This window comes from Somniosus microcephalus, chromosome 28 (genome assembly GCF_052327205.1).
Source record: "Somniosus microcephalus isolate GS21.2 chromosome 28, FLI_Smic_1.0, whole genome shotgun sequence".
NCBI lineage: Eukaryota > Metazoa > Chordata > Chondrichthyes > Squaliformes > Somniosidae > Somniosus > Somniosus microcephalus.
In genome coordinates, this window is record NC_141014.1 from 34,525,921 (window position 1) to 34,542,171 (window position 16,251).

At 49.5% G+C, this 16,251-nt stretch overlaps 1 protein-coding gene across 4 annotated transcripts in view; it reads right to left on the reverse strand.

Annotated features, from left to right (window-relative positions):
• LOC147099531 (uncharacterized) overlaps positions 1–16,251 on the reverse strand; it is a 40,484-nt gene that overhangs the window by 17,745 nt on the left and 6,488 nt on the right. For 3 of the 4 annotated variants that reach the window (XM_085969764.1, XM_085969763.1, XM_085969762.1), the window contains 3 exons: positions 13,321–13,433; positions 9,914–10,021; positions 6,865–6,924 (listed from right to left, as the gene is read on the reverse strand). In XM_085969764.1, coding sequence (XP_085825890.1) covers positions 6,865–6,924; positions 9,914–10,021; positions 13,321–13,389 — 237 coding nt within the window. In that variant the 5' untranslated portion in view covers positions 13,390–13,433. Of the gene's footprint in view, positions 1–6,864; positions 6,925–9,913; positions 10,022–13,320; positions 13,434–16,251 lie in introns of those variants that run through there. The other variant, XM_085969765.1, reaches the window with a different exon arrangement.

Sequence of the window (16,251 nt, forward strand, 5' to 3'; positions counted from 1 at the left end):
GGTTAGATACAGAGTAAAGCTCCCTCTACACTGTCCCATCAAACACTCCCATGGTAGATACAGCAGGGGTTAGATACAGAGTAAAGCTCCCTCTACACTGTCCCATCAAACACTCCCAGGGCAGGTACAGCACAGGTTAGATACAGAGTAAAGCTCCCTCTACACTGTCCCATCAAACACTCCCAGGGCAGGTACAGCATGGGTTAGATACAGAGTAAAGCTCCCTCTACACTGTCCCATCAAACACTCCCAGGGCAGGTACAGCACGGGTTAGATACAGAGTAAAGCTCCCTCTACACTGTCCCATCAAACACTCCCAGGGCAGGTACAGCACGGGTTAGATACAGAGTAAAGCTCCCTCTACACTGTCCCATCAAACACTCCCGGGGCAGGTACAGCACGGGTTAGATACAGAGTAAAGCTCCCTCTACACTGTCCCATCAAACACTCCCAGGGCAGGTACAGCACAGGTTAGATACAGAGTAAAGCTCCCTCTACACTGTCCCATCAAACACTCCCAGGGCAGGTACAGCACAGGTTAGATACAGAGTAAAGCTCCCTCTACACTGTCCCATCAAACACTCCCAGGGCAGGTACAGCATGGGTTAGATACAGAGTAAAGCTCCCTCTACACTGTCCCCTCAAACACTCCCAGGGCAGGTACAGCACGGGTTAGATACAGAGTAAAGCTCCCTCTACACTGTCCCATCAAACACTCCCATGGTAGATACAGCAGGGGTTAGATACAGAGTAAAGCTCCCTCTACACTGTCCCATCAAACACTCCCAGGGCAGGTACAGCACAGGTTAGATACAGAGTAAAGCTCCCTCTACACTGTCCCATCAAACACTCCCAGGGCAGGTACAGCATGGGTTAGATACAGAGTAAAGCTCCCTCTACACTGTCCCATCAAACACTCCCAGGGCAGGTACAGCACGGGTTAGATACAGAGTAAAGCTCCCTCTACACTGTCCCATCAAACACTCCCAGGGCAGGTACAGCACGGGTTAGATACAGAGTAAAGCTCCCTCTACACTGTCCCATCAAACACTCCCGGGGCAGGTACAGCACGGGTTAGATACAGAGTAAAGCTCCCTCTACACTGTCCCATCAAACACTCCCAGGGCAGGTACAGCACAGGTTAGATACAGAGTAAAGCTCCCTCTACACTGTCCCATCAAACACTCCCAGGGCAGGTACAGCACAGGTTAGATACAGAGTAAAGCTCTCTCTACACTGTCCCATCAAACACTCCCAGGGCAGGTACAGCATGGGTTAGATACAGAGTAAAGCTCCCTCTACACTGTCCCATCAAACACTCCCAGGGCAGGTACAGCACGGGTTAGATACAGAGTAAAGCTCCCTCTACACTGTCCCATCAAACACTCCCAGGGCAGGTACAGCACGGGTTAGATACAGAGTAAACCTCCCTCTACACTGTCCCATCAAACACTCCCAGGGCAGGTACAGCACGGGTTAGATACAGAGTAAAGCTCCCTCTGCACTGTCCCATCAAACACTCCCAGGGCAGGTACAGCACGGGTTAGATACAGAGTAAAGCTCCCTCTACACTGTCCCATCAAACACTCCCAGGGCAGGTACAGCACGGGTTAGATACAGAGTAAAGCTCCCTCTACACTGTCCCATCAAACACTCCCAGGGCAGGTACAGCACGGGTTAGATACAGAGTAAAGCTCCCTCTACACTGTCCCATCAAACACTCCCAGGGCAGGTACAGCACGGGTTAGATACAGAGTAAAGCTCCCTCTACACTGTCCCATCAAACACTCCCAGGGCAGGTACAGCACGGGTTAGATACAGAGTAAAGCTCCCTCTACACTGCCCCATCAAACACTCCCAGGGCAGGTACAGCACGGGTTAGATACAGAGTAAAGCTCCCTCTACACTGTCCCATCAAACACTCCCAGGGCAGGTACAGCACGGGTTAGATACAGAGTAAAGCTCCATCTACACTGTCCCATCAAACACTCCCAGGGCAGGTACAGCACGGGTTAGATACAGAGTAAAGCTCCCTCTGCACTGTCCCATCAAACACTCCCAGGGCAGGTACAGCACGGGTTAGATACAGAGTAAAGCTCCCTCTACACTGTCCCATCAAACACTCCCAGGGCGGGTACAGCACGGGTTAGATACAGAGTAAAGCTCTATCTACACTGTCCCATCAAACACTCCCAGGGCGGGTACAGCACGGGTTAGATACAGAGTAAAGCTCTATCTACACTGTCCCATCAAACACTCCCAGGGCAGGTACAGCACAGGTTAGATACAGAGTAAAGCTCTCTCTACACTGTCCCATCAAACACTCCCAGGGCAGGTACAGCATGGGTTAGATACAGAGTAAAGCTCCCTCTACACTGTCCCATCAAACACTCCCAGGGCAGGTACAGCACGGGTTAGATACAGAGTAAAGCTCCCTCTACACTGTCCCATCAAACACTCCCAGGGCAGGTACAGCACGGGTTAGATACAGAGTAAACCTCCCTCTACACTGTCCCATCAAACACTCCCAGGGCAGGTACAGCACGGGTTAGATACAGAGTAAAGCTCCCTCTGCACTGTCCCATCAAACACTCCCAGGGCAGGTACAGCACGGGTTAGATACAGAGTAAAGCTCCCTCTACACTGTCCCATCAAACACTCCCAGGGCAGGTACAGCACGGGTTAGATACAGAGTAAAGCTCCCTCTACACTGTCCCATCAAACACTCCCAGGGCAGGTACAGCACGGGTTAGATACAGAGTAAAGCTCCCTCTACACTGTCCCATCAAACACTCCCAGGGCAGGTACAGCACGGGTTAGATACAGAGTAAAGCTCCCTCTACACTGTCCCATCAAACACTCCCAGGGCAGGTACAGCACGGGTTAGATACAGAGTAAAGCTCCCTCTACACTGCCCCATCAAACACTCCCAGGGCAGGTACAGCACGGGTTAGATACAGAGTAAAGCTCCCTCTACACTGTCCCATCAAACACTCCCAGGGCAGGTACAGCACGGGTTAGATACAGAGTAAAGCTCCATCTACACTGTCCCATCAAACACTCCCAGGGCAGGTACAGCACGGGTTAGATACAGAGTAAAGCTCCCTCTGCACTGTCCCATCAAACACTCCCAGGGCAGGTACAGCACGGGTTAGATACAGAGTAAAGCTCCCTCTACACTGCCCCATCAAACACTCCCAGGGCAGGTACAGCACGGGTTAGATACAGAGTAAAGCTCCCTCTACACTGTCCCATCAAACACTCCCAGGGCAGGTACAGCACGGGTTAGATACAGAGTAAAGCTCCCTCTACACTGTCCCATCAAACACTCCCAGGGCAGGTACAGCACGGGTTAGATACAGAGTAAAGCTCCCTCTACACTGTCCCATCAAACACTCCCAGGGCAGGTACAGCACGGGTTAGATACAGAGTAAAGCTCCCTCTACACTGTCCCATCAAACACTCCCAGGGCAGGTACAGCACGGGTTAGATACAGAGTAAAGCTCCCTCTACACTGTCCCATCAAACACTCCCAGGGCAGGTACAGCACGGGTTAGATACAGAGTAAAGCTCCCTCTACACTGTCCCATCAAACACTCCCAGGGCAGGTACAGCACGGGTTAGATACAGAGTAAAGCTCCCTCTACACTGTCCCATCAAACACTCCCAGGGCAGGTACAGCACGGGTTAGATACAGAGTAAACCTCCCTCTACACTGTCCCATCAAACACTCCCAGGGCAGGTACAGCACGGGTTAGATACAGAGTAAAGCTCCCTCTGCACTGTCCCATCAAACACTCCCAGGGCAGGTACAGCACGGGTTAGATACAGAGTAAAGCTCCCTCTACACTGTCCCATCAAACACTCCCAGGGCAGGTACAGCACGGGTTAGATACAGAGTAAAGCTCCCTCTACACTGTCCCATCAAACACTCCCAGGGCAGGTACAGCACGGGTTAGATACAGAGTAAAGCTCCCTCTACACTGTCCCATCAAACACTCCCAGGGCAGGTACAGCACGGGTTAGATACAGAGTAAAGCTCCCTCTACACTGTCCCATCAAACACTCCCAGGGCAGGTACAGCACGGGTTAGATACAGAGTAAAGCTCCCTCTACACTGCCCCATCAAACACTCCCAGGGCAGGTACAGCACGGGTTAGATACAGAGTAAAGCTCCCTCTACACTGTCCCATCAAACACTCCCAGGGCAGGTACAGCACGGGTTAGATACAGAGTAAAGCTCCATCTACACTGTCCCATCAAACACTCCCAGGGCAGGTACAGCACGGGTTAGATACAGAGTAAAGCTCCCTCTGCACTGTCCCATCAAACACTCCCAGGGCAGGTACAGCACGGGTTAGATACAGAGTAAAGCTCCCTCTACACTGCCCCATCAAACACTCCCAGGGCAGGTACAGCACGGGTTAGATACAGAGTAAAGCTCCCTCTACACTGTCCCATCAAACACTCCCAGGGCAGGTACAGCACGGGTTAGATACAGAGTAAAGCTCCCTCTACACTGTCCCATCAAACACTCCCAGGGCAGGTACAGCACGGGTTAGATACAGAGTAAAGCTCCCTCTACACTGTCCCATCAAACACTCCCAGGGCAGGTACAGCACGGGTTAGATACAGAGTAAAGCTCCCTCTACACTGTCCCATCAAACACTCCCAGGGCAGGTACAGCACGGGTTAGATACAGAGTAAAGCTCCCTCTACACTGTCCCATCAAACACTCCCAGGGCAGGTACAGCACGGGTTAGATACAGAGTAAAGCTCCCTCTACACTGTCCCATCAAACACTCCCAGGGCAGGTACAGCACGGGTTAGATACAGAGTAAAGCTCCCTCTACACTGTCCCATCAAACACTCCCAGGGCAGGTACAGCACGGGTTAGATACAGAGTAAAGCTCCCTCTACACTGTCCCATCAAACACTCCCAGGGCAGGTACAGCACGGGTTAGATACAGAGTAAAGCTCCCTCTACACTGTCCCATCAAACACTCCCAGGGCAGGTACAGCACGGGTTAGATACAGAGTAAAGCTCCCTCTACACTGTCCCATCAAACACTCCCAGGGCAGGTACAGCACGGGTTAGATACAGAGTAAAGCTCCCTCTACACTGTCCCATCAAACACTCCCAGGGCAGGTACAGCATGGGTTAGATACAGAGTAAAGCTCTATCTACTTCTGCCTGTGAGGGGACAGAAGATAAACAGAGGAAGTAAAGAGCAAATCTCATCTTTTATCTGAGATAAATTATTGCAACAGCAAAGAAAGTGAAGTTCAGCACTTTCCCACCCTCGAGACTTCAAACAGCTCGTATTGACAATCTGGTGCAAAGAAACAGCAGCACAACTGAATTAAAAGTTGTTTTTATAAATTCTGGTTTGCAAAGTTGCATGAAAGATAATAAAGTACAACTAAACTGGAGCACACACTGTGCCCAACAACATGCTCAGCAGACAGTTTTCATCCTCATACGACACCTTTTGAAAAAGAGCCATTTACAGAGTATTATCCAGCATGCTTCGGAGTGCTGGCCCACACAAAAGGATAGAAAGACATTGCGAACATGTATAATTTAAACTCTGTGGGCTGCGTACTTGAATGAAACATTTTTATTTCTTTGTGCAGGGTAACCAAACGTTGAGAATAAGGAGAAAAGAGACAATGGCCAAGAAAAAAAAAAAAAATCAGGACGTGGTCAGACGACATCAATATGGATTTTCAAAGCCTCCTGTAGTCGGTCGGAGGAAGGAAGGATCGAGGAGGGGGTTAGGGAAAAGGATGAACGCCAGCACAGTCTCGATTTAAAAAGCAGAACGAACATGTAGGAGAGGGTAAATATTCCCGTGAAGACTGAACACCGAAATGCCTGCTTTTGTGTTGTGTAATTAAGAGCGTGAGGAAATCCCCCCCAAAAAAACTTTCCCTTTTGAAAGCCAAGCTGACTATTTATTATAAACAAACAACCACGACATTTATACGCACTTCTGAATTTCAGAAAATCTTTCATTCCTCGTTACTTAGAAAGACGGAAAGGCTTGCATTTCTAGCGCGCCTTTCACGACCACCGGACGCCTCTTTCACGACCACCGGACGCCTCAAAACGCTTTACAGCCAATGAAGTACTTTACCACTGTTATAATGTAGGAAACGCGGCAGCCAATTTGCGCACAGCAAACTCCCACAAACAGCAATGTGATAATGACCAGAGCATCTGTTTTTGTGATGTTGATTGAGGGATAAATATTGGCCCAGGACACTGGGGAGAACTCCCCCTGCTCTTCTTCAAAATAGTGTCATGGGATCTTTTACCTCCACCCGAGAGGGCAGACGGGGCCTCGGTTTAACATCTCATCCGAAAGACGGCACCTCTGACAGTGCGGCACTCCCTCAGCACTGCACTGGGAGTGTCAGCCTGGATTTTTTTTTTTTTTTTTTAAATAAATGTGCTCAAGTCCCTGGAGTGGGACTTGAACACACAACCTTCTGACTCCGAGGCAAGGGTGCTACCCACCGAGCCACAGCGGAGACAGAGGAAGAAAAGGAACGGGATAAATTCATGTTTTACAAACTACTGGTTAAAAAAAGGTAGCCAGGGATTCAATGTTTGAGAAAATTCCCCTGGAGGGGGTCATCGTGAATAGGAACCAAGGTGAGCCCAAAGGGAAGGCAATGGAAGGAGGGAATCCAGTCAGTGTGTAGAATATTTCCCCAGGAGAGCGAGAGGCTCTGGTCCCTGTGCAAAATCTCTTTCACAATTGAGAGGATTGACTCCACCCCGCCCCGCCCCCCCCCCCCCACCTCCCGGAACAATCTAATTCTCCTGTAAATAGAACAGGGTGAACTGCAACTTACCAGACTGGCAGTGTCCTGCAAGAATATGGTGAGATTGTAGTCAGTAGGAAGACTGGTTCTCTGAAAATAAAAACATTTCTTTTTTAAAGAACTTCATTTTGCGAGATTTTTCTTTTAAATTTAAAAAAAGGACAGGTGCTTTAATTGAATTAAAAAACACATTTTGACAACAGGAAAAAGCCGCTTGATCAGTTATTATACGACAGCCTTTGCTCCCTTTCACATCCCTTCCTTCGCCAGAAAACCATTCGACTGCCAGTTAAATGCCATTATGAGCGAGATCAGAAATAAAACGTAAAGTTTTACTTCATTCCCAAGTACAGAGGAGGAGGCCATTCAGCCCCTCGAGTCTGTTCCGCCATTCAATTAGATCCTGGCAGATCTGTGCCACAACTCCATCTTCCCGCCTTTGACCCATATCCCTCGATGCCCTTACCTAATTAAAATAAAATCTGTCAATCTCAAGACTCGGAGGGGGAAAGAGTTCCACATTGCCATTACCCTTTGTGTGAGAAAGCGCTTCCCAATTTCGAGAATGTGCGGCCTTATACAAAGTATGCAGCCCTGCTACCCAGATAGATTTTTTAAAATGAAGGTTGGACTTCCTCTATTCTCTGCTCCCTCCTCCTCCTCAAACACTTCTCTCCCTGCGCGTCTCCACTGTGACCAGGATAGCAGGTGACTCCTTGCCAAGCCTCCGCCTAGTCCACTCGCCATTAGAGGGGTACACTAATGGACTGAAGACTGTCACCCTGCCTCTCAGGTGGGCTGGAATCAACCACAGGCCTAAGGCCCAAGCAGGAACTGGCTAGTGTAATGTACTGCAAAGTTGTTGCTTCTCTATCTGGCAGTCACCTCATCAACATTCGGCCCCTCGAGCCTGCTCCGCCATTCAATGCGATCATGGCTGATCATCCAATTTCAGTACCCTGTCCCTGCTTTCTCCCCAAACCCCTTGATCCCTTTAGCAATATATCCAACTCCTTCTTGAATATATTTAATGGATTGGCCTCTACTGCCTTCTGTGGTAGAGAATTCCACAGGTTCACCACTCTCTCTGGGTGAAGAAAATCCTCCTCATCTCTGTCCTAAATGGCTTACCCCTTATCCTTAGACTGTGACCCCTGGTTCCGGACTTCCCGACCATCGGGAACATCCTTCCTGCATCTAGTCTCTCCAGTCCTGTCAGAATTTTATAAGTTTCAATAAGATCCCCTCTCATTCTTCTAAACTCCAGCGAGTACAAGCCCAATCGTCCCAATCTCTCCTCATACGTCATTCCTGCCATTCCAGGTATCAGCCTGGTGAATCTTCGCTGCACTCCTTCCATGGCAAGAACATCCTTCCTCAGATAAGGTGACCAAAACTGCACACAATACTCAAGGTGTGGTCTCACCAAGGCCCTGTACAACTGCAGCAAGACATCCTTGTTCCTGTACTCAAATCCTCTCGCTATGAAGGCCAACATACCATTTCCCTTCTTAACCGCCTTTAAACATAGTAAAACGTCCCAAGGTGCTGCACAGGAGTATTTTAAGACAAAAAATTTGACACCGAGCCACATAAGGATAAATTAGGGCAGGTGACCAAAAGCTTGGTTTTAAGGAGCATCTTAAAAGGAGGAGAGGTAGCGAAGCGGAGAGGTTTAGGCAGGGAATTCCAGAGCTTAGGGCCCAGGCAACAGAAGGCACGGCCACCAAAAGTTGAGCGAATTAAACAAAGATGCTCAAGAGGGCAGAATTAGAGGAGCGCAGATATCTCAGGAGATTGTGGGGCTAAGCTTTGATATTAGAGATAGGAAGGGGGCAAGGCGGAAGGGGGGGCTGAAAGAGATTACAGAGATAGGGAGGGGCGAGGCCATGGAGGGATTTGAAAACAAGGATGAGAATTTTGAAATCGAGGCGCTGCTTAACCGGGAGCCAATGTAGGTCAGCGAGCACTAGGGGGTGATGGGCGAACGGGACTTGGTGCGAGTTAGGACACGGGCAGCCAAGTTTTGGATGACCTCAAGTTTACGGAGGGTGGAATGTGGGAGGCCAACCAGGAGTGCGTTGGAATAGTCAAGTCTAGAGGTAACAAAGGCATGGATGAGGGTCTCAGCAGCGGATGAGCTGAGGCAAAGGCGGAGACGGGCAATGTTACGGAGGTGGAAATAGGCGGTCTTCGTTATGCCGCGGACATGTGGTCGGAAACTCATTTCAGGGTCAAATATGACACCAAGGTTGCGAACAGTGTGGTTCAGCCTCAGACAGATGTTAGGGAGAGGGATGGAGTCGGTGGCTAGGGAACGGAGTTTGTGGCGGGGACCGAAAACAATGGCTTCGGTCTTCCCAATATTTAATTGGAGAAAACACAAGAGGCAACATCTTCAGAAGAGGATTAGGGGGAGGGGGTTGGGGTGGAGGGGCAGGAGAAGAATTGCAATTTGGGCCTGGGCTTCTAGCCTAGCACCCCGATGTACTTGATTCAGCTTCAGGAAAAGACCAGAGAGAATGTGTGTCCAATTCTGGGCACCACGCTTTATGAAGGATATCTAGGCCTTGAGAGGGTGCAGAGATTTATTAGAACAGTACCAGGGATGAGGGACTTCAATTCTGTGGAGAGGCTGGAAGTTGGGGGGGGTTGTGCTCCTTTAGAGTAGAGAAGTTTAGGGGAGATTTAAATGGAAGTGTTCAAAATTATGAAGGGTTTTGATAGAGTAAATAAGGAGAAGCTGTTTGCACTGGCCGGAGGGCCAGTAACGAGAGAAAGGAGCAAAAAGGGGAAATGAGATGAGGAGAATTTTTTTCTATGCAATGAGTGGAACGTGCTGCCTGAAAGGGCAGTGGAAGCAGATTCAATAATAACTTTCAAAAGGGAATTGGATAAATACTTGAAAAAGAAAAATTTGCAGAACTATGTGGGGGGCGGGGGGGGAAAGAGCGCAGGGGAATGCGACCAATTGAATAGCTCTCGCAAAGAGCCAGCTCGGGTATGATTGGCCGAATGGCCTCCTCCTGCGCTGTCTGATTCGATGAGCAGGTAACCGCGCCCTGTCCCCCGCACTCACCAGCTTCTCGATGCTCTGGTCGTAAGTTGATGTGTGCGGTCGAAAATTACCAAAGTCGCAAGCTCGACATCTTTCTGATAAAAATAGAATTAAGAAGAAGAAAGTCACCTGGGAAAGAAAAAAAATTACTTTTACAACAAATTCAATTTAAAAAAAAGACAGGATATTCTCTCCCCCATTTTGTCCCCTTCAGCCTCCCCCTCCATCTCACAGGTCTCCAGTCTTCTTTTACAAAGTGGTCACCAGGAAGTGCACCGGTGGGGCTAGAAACAAATACCCCTCATTTCTGCCCCTCTGGAGGAACAAGGTCAATCCCTCCTCTCTCCACCCCCCAGTAGCAATATTCGGAGAAGGTTCTCTAGGTTGATTCCGGAGTTGAAAGGGTTGACTTATGAAGAAAGGTTGAGCCTATACTCATTGGAGTTTAGAAGAATGAGAGGTGATCTTATTGAAACATATAAGATACTGAGGGGGCTCGACAAGGTAAATGCAGAGGATGTTTCCCCTCGTGGGGAAATCTAGAACTAGGGGGCATAGTTTCAGGATAAGGGGTTGCCCATTTAAAACAGAGATGAGGAGGAATTTCTTCTCTCGGAGGATCGTGAACCAAGGAATTCTCTGCCCCAGAGAGCTGTGGAGGCTGAGACAGTGAATATATTCAAGACGGACATAGGTAGATGTTTGAAAAACCAGGGGAATCAAGTGTTATGGGGCGCGGGCAGGGAAGTGGAGTGGAGGCCAAGATCAGATCAGCCATGAGCTTATTGAATGGCGGAGCAGGCTCAAGGGGCCCAATGGCCGACTCCTGCTCCTATTTCTTATGTTCTAATGTTCTTGCTCCCCTCCCCGAGCAACACACAGAAGCAATGCAACAAAGATCAGCAACATAGAGTTGTGATCGTGGACTGCTTCACCCCCTCCCCCCCCACTACCCCCACCCCCCTGTCATGAATCTGATCATGACTCATGAAGTAACACTGGGCAGCCAGCTGGTGGCGCCGTCCAAGGAGTATAAATACTCGGGCCTGGGCCCAGCTTGCTCAGGATGTTTCTGTAACCAGGAACTAGTGATGTAACTAGAAAGCTCATGGTTGTGAAACAGTTGAGTAAAGCCTTGTTTTATACTCAAACCAAGCGCTCGGTAGTCAAACCCGTGACCGTGGGGTCTGCACGACTCAGCTCCACATAGTGGACCTAGCAAGTGAAGAGGGCATTCATCCAAATAAGAGAGAGGGGGAGAGAGCTCATCCTGATCAAGTCTGTACAGTTTTGGTCTCCTTACCTAAGGAAGGATATACTTGCCATAGAGGGAGTGCAACGTAGGTTCACCAGACTGATTCTTGGGATGAGGGGATTGTCCTATGAGGAGAGATTGAGTAGACTAGGCCTATATTCTCTGGAGTTTAGAAGAATGAGAGGTGATCTCATTGAAACATACAAAATTCTTACAGGGCTTGACAGGGTAGATGCAGGGAGGATGTTTACCCCTGGCTGGGGAGTCTAGAACCAGGGGTCACAGTCTCAGAATAAGGGGTCGGCCATTTAGAAACATAGAAGATAGGAGTAGGCCACTCGAGCCTGCTCCGCCATTCAATGCGATCATGGCTGATCATCCAAATTCAGTGCCCTGTCCCTGCTTTCTCCCCATATCCCTTGATCCCTTTAGCCTTGAGAAATATATCCAACTCCTTCTTGAATATATTTAATGAATTGGCCTCTACTGCCTTGTGTGGTAGAGAATTCCACAGGTTCGCCACTCTCTGGGTGAAGAAATTCCTCCTCATCAGTCCTAAATGGCTTACCCCTTATCCTTAGACTGTGACCCCTGGTTCTGGACTCCCCGACCATCGGGAACATCCTTCCTGCATCTAGTCTGTCTAGTCCTGTTAGAATTTTATAAGTTTTGATGAGATCCCCTCTCATTCTTCTAAACTCCAGTGAGTATAAGCCCAATCGAGGACTGAGATGAGAAATTTCTTCATTCAGAGGGCGGTGAATCTTTGGAATTCTCTGCCCCAGAGGGCTGTGGCGGCTCAGTCGTTGAGTATATTCAAGACAGAGATCAATAGATTTTTGAATATTAAGGGAATCAAGGGATATGGGGAAAGTGGAGGCGAGGTAGAGGATCAGCCATGATCTTATTGAAATGCGGAGCAGGCTCAAAGGGCTGACTCCCGCTCCTATTTCTTATGTTTGGGCCCACTGATCTAAAATGGAGAGAATCTGTACACTGGCTCTTAAAACACGAACAGAAAAATCCCTGTTGGATGACAAGCGGATGAGTCGCCTCAACGGACGTGACAGTATGGCTGATCGTGACATCATGTGCAAGCCACGATGAATAACCCTTGGTTCCGAGCACAGGGTCAATACATTAAATTTACACAAGACTTAAGCAAATGCTGCACCCACGTCAAGAGCCGATATTCCACCTGTATCAGGCGTCTGCCCTTACGGAGTCACTTTATTGTCCAGATGCCACCCCATGGAGCCGGAAAACCAGAAAATAGCTTCCAATATCAGTATTCCCATCACTCAACAGAGATTTGGTTTTCCTTTTCAAGAACATAAAAGCGAGAGGGGAAGATGAGGAGAATTTTTTTCTTAAATGCAGTGATTTGTTATGATAGAGGATCGGTTAAAGGACAGAAAACAGGGTAGGAATAAACCGGTCATTTTCGGGTTGGCAGGCTGTTACTCGGAGTGCCACAAGGATCAGTGCTTAGGCCTCAGCCATTTACAATCTAGATCAATGACTTAGATGAAGGGACCGAGTGCAATGTATCCAAGTTGGCGGGCGATACAGAGCTAGGTGGGACAGTAAGCTGCGAGGAGGACACAGAGAGCTTGCAACAGGAATAGAACAGGTTAAGTGAGTGGGCAAGAAAGTGGCAGATGGAGTATAATGTGGGGAAATATAAGGTTATTCACTTTGGTAGGAAGAATAGAAAATCAGAATATCTTTTTAAAAAGGCGAGAAGCTATTGATGTTCAGAGAGATTTAGGTGTCCTTGTACACAAACGCAGAAAGCTAGCATGCAGGTACAGCAAGCAATAAGGAAGGCAAATGGCACGTTGGCCTTTATTGCAAGGGGGTTGGAGTATAAGAGTAAGGAAGTCTTGCGGCAAGTGTACAGGGCCCTGGTGAGCCCACACCTGGAGGCAGATTCCATAGTAATTTTCAAAAGGGAATTGGACAGATACTTAAGGAAAGAGTTGCAGGGCGATGGGGAAAGCGTTGAGTAGTGGGACTAATTGGTAGCACGTTTGAGAGGGCTGGCACAGGCACGACAGGCCGAATGGCCTCCTTCTGTGCTGTATGATTCTACCATGGGAGTCACTACTCTACTGGAAAATTGAAGTGGGGAACAAATATAGAACAGGGCGGGAGGGGAGGAAGTACTCACAAGCAGCTCCTTCACCGTCAATCGTTGTTCCTTTAATGAGCTCTTCGGACATACAGGATAAAATTTCATCTCAACATCTCCACGCTTTACATTCCACAATTAAAGACTTCTCTCTTTAAAACACAAGGAAATACTTGGTTAGCCACTTAGCACGGCCCTCAGGCCTGATCTGCAAGTCAACACAATCAATTGAAGAGCTCTCCACACACTTTGGGGGGGGGGGGGGGGGGGGGGGGGCGGGGAGAGGGAAGGGAAAGTCTCCTAGCAACCTGGCACCATGCTGCTCGCCCCTACCTAGCTGTATGAGAGAGAGAGAGAGAGAGAGAGAGAGAGAAAAAAGGCGGGAAGATATTAGTGCCAATTAACTGCCTGTTAACAGGTAGTTAACAGGCAGTTTTTAGCCTAATCCCTATTTTGAGGGGTGTCGTGTGGGATTCCCAACGGCTCCAAACCACGCCAGGTTAGAGCAGGCGGGCCGTCGGGTTGAAGGACTTGGAGGGGTCGCGATGTTGGTGTTCAGGTGAGTGATGGGTGCATAGCGAAGTATGTTTGGTGTGTCTAAAGAAGTTTAAATTACCTGTACTTACCTCAACAGCCTTTCTTCCTGTAGGCGTCGGGAGTCCATCATTCAGCCGGCACTGAAAGCAAAATGGCTGCGATGTCAAAAGTGACAGCCTGCAGCTTTTAGTGCCGGTGAGAGTTCGAACTGAGTCTGTGTAGAAGGACTCAGGTTAGAAGTCAGACTGTCAGTGTTTGACAGCTTCAAACAGCTGTGAAACGCGGATATTTCATCTGTCAAAAACTCTTGACAGATGAAATTTCAGTCTGTGACGTCACCTGTTGCCTGGTAGCCCTTAATTGGCCTGCTGAGCCCGCTAGGCGGGCTTAACAAGGTCAATCAAGGGAAAATAGCGTGGGTTGCCCGGACGTCGATGTAGGCGGGACTAAAACCCGAAAGTTGTAGTCCCGCCTCCTTCCCGACAGCTTAATGAAAATCGACCCCAGTATCTCTATAACCCTCAATCCCCGATTCAGTTGTTTCTTGTGGGGGAAAAAAAAAGGGGGCTTATTCCACACATCAACTGTGCTGTTGGGGAATATTTCCCCCTCCCTCGCCACACCTAATCCCAGATCTCTTCCTTGCAAGTAATACGGCGAGAATCCCTTTGCTCATTTGGTCAGGTCAGAGCATGGACAAAAAAAAAAACACATTCTAATTTCTCCTGGTGATACCCCACCAGCCAAGGAAGTAAGCACATTGCACAAGCCGATTCTCCAGCTGATGTTCAAATGATGGGTTTAATCATTTGCTTGAAACTGAAGCCAAGCAGTGGATTAACAAATATCCTCAGCTCTCTCTAGATGGAATGACTTGGGGGAAAAATTGGGTGAGTAGCGCCACCTGTTAGCGCCTAAAGAGGTAGTCAGTGGCTGTAGCGCCACTGGCTGCGCCTCCCGCGATATTCAGCAGGGGCGCTAATGGTGGAGTTAGCCATTTGTGCTGCACCGCCACCGATGACGTCATCAGTGTGCGCAGCGCCCCAAACGCAATATTTGGTAGCGAACGCGCTACCCGTGCCCGGTTCACGGGGCCTTGCTGCGCCGGCAGAGGCGCAAGTTAAGGTGGAGGTGCGGGGCGGCCGCTTTTTTGGCGGCCGCCTGCCAGCACCTCCGTCCCCGGCCTCCTGGTCCCCCCCCCCCGCCACGGCATTGCCGGCTGTTTCCCGAGAGCCCGGCACTTCTTGGTGCCGGGCTCTTTTGCCGGCACTCGCGATCGGGGTTCGCGCTGTTGCAGGCCCCGCCCCCTTAACAGTGGGAGGAAGGCCTGCAGTACCGCAGCGTGCCGTGCCGCAGCGTGTGGCGCTGCGGCACGTTGCGCTGCGATATTCAGTTTCAGCGCCCTAAGAGGGGCACGGAGCGCCTCGAGCCTCGCCCCGTCTCCCTCTAGGGGCACTTCAACTGAATTTCCGACGATCGCTACAGCTTCGAACGCTGCACAAAAACCAGCGCCCAGGCGAACTTGGCACCTCAACCCAATTTCTAGGCCCAGGTTTCTCCAAAAAAATAACGGTACTGTGCCCGAATGGAAAAGCAGTAAAACATCTCTGCACAATTTTGAGATGCACGTGAATCATGGATGTTGTCTTTTTCTACATGACAGCAGTGGCAGCACGGTGGCATAGTGGTTAGCACTGTTGCCTCACAGCGCCAGGGACCCGGGTTCAAATCCGGCCTCGGGTGACTGTCTGTGTGGAGTTTGCACATTCTCCCCGTGTTTGCGTGGGTTTCCTCCGGGTGCTCCGGTTTCCTCCCACAGTCCAAAGATGTGCGGGTTAGGTTGATTGGCCATGATAAAAATTGGCCCTTAGTGTTAGGGGGGATTAAATACGTGGGGTTACGGGGGTAGGGCTTGGGTGGGATGGCTGTCGGTGTAGGGACCGGGTGCTAGGGTTTGGATGATCAGCCATGATCTCGTTGAATGGCGGAGCAGGCTCGAAGGGCCTACTCCTATCTTCTATGTTTCTATGACTACACCTCAAAAGCACTTCATTGGCTGTAAACTCGCTTTGGGACATCCTGAAAAGGTAATTTTTAAACGTCCACTTGATCATGGAGGGCTCCTTGCTCGCTCACGAGGATTTTTCAGGGAATTTGAAGGACCACCTCCCCTCCTCCTAGTGGACCCTACAATGTCCATGGTGTTGTTTCTCAAATTGAGATGTTTACAGCACCCAAAAGCACTTGGAAGCAAACCTCTAGTGCTAGGAGGCTCCACTGATTTTTAAAAAAAGACAAACCAGATGGTCCCAGGGTTGGCAGAGTCCGCTGATAAAACCAGCAGTTGGGCTGCTTCAGTGCCCTTTGACCAGGGTTTCCTTTGGTCTTGTAACTGCCCTCCCCCACATCAGACCAAGCCCGTCCGTCCACTGC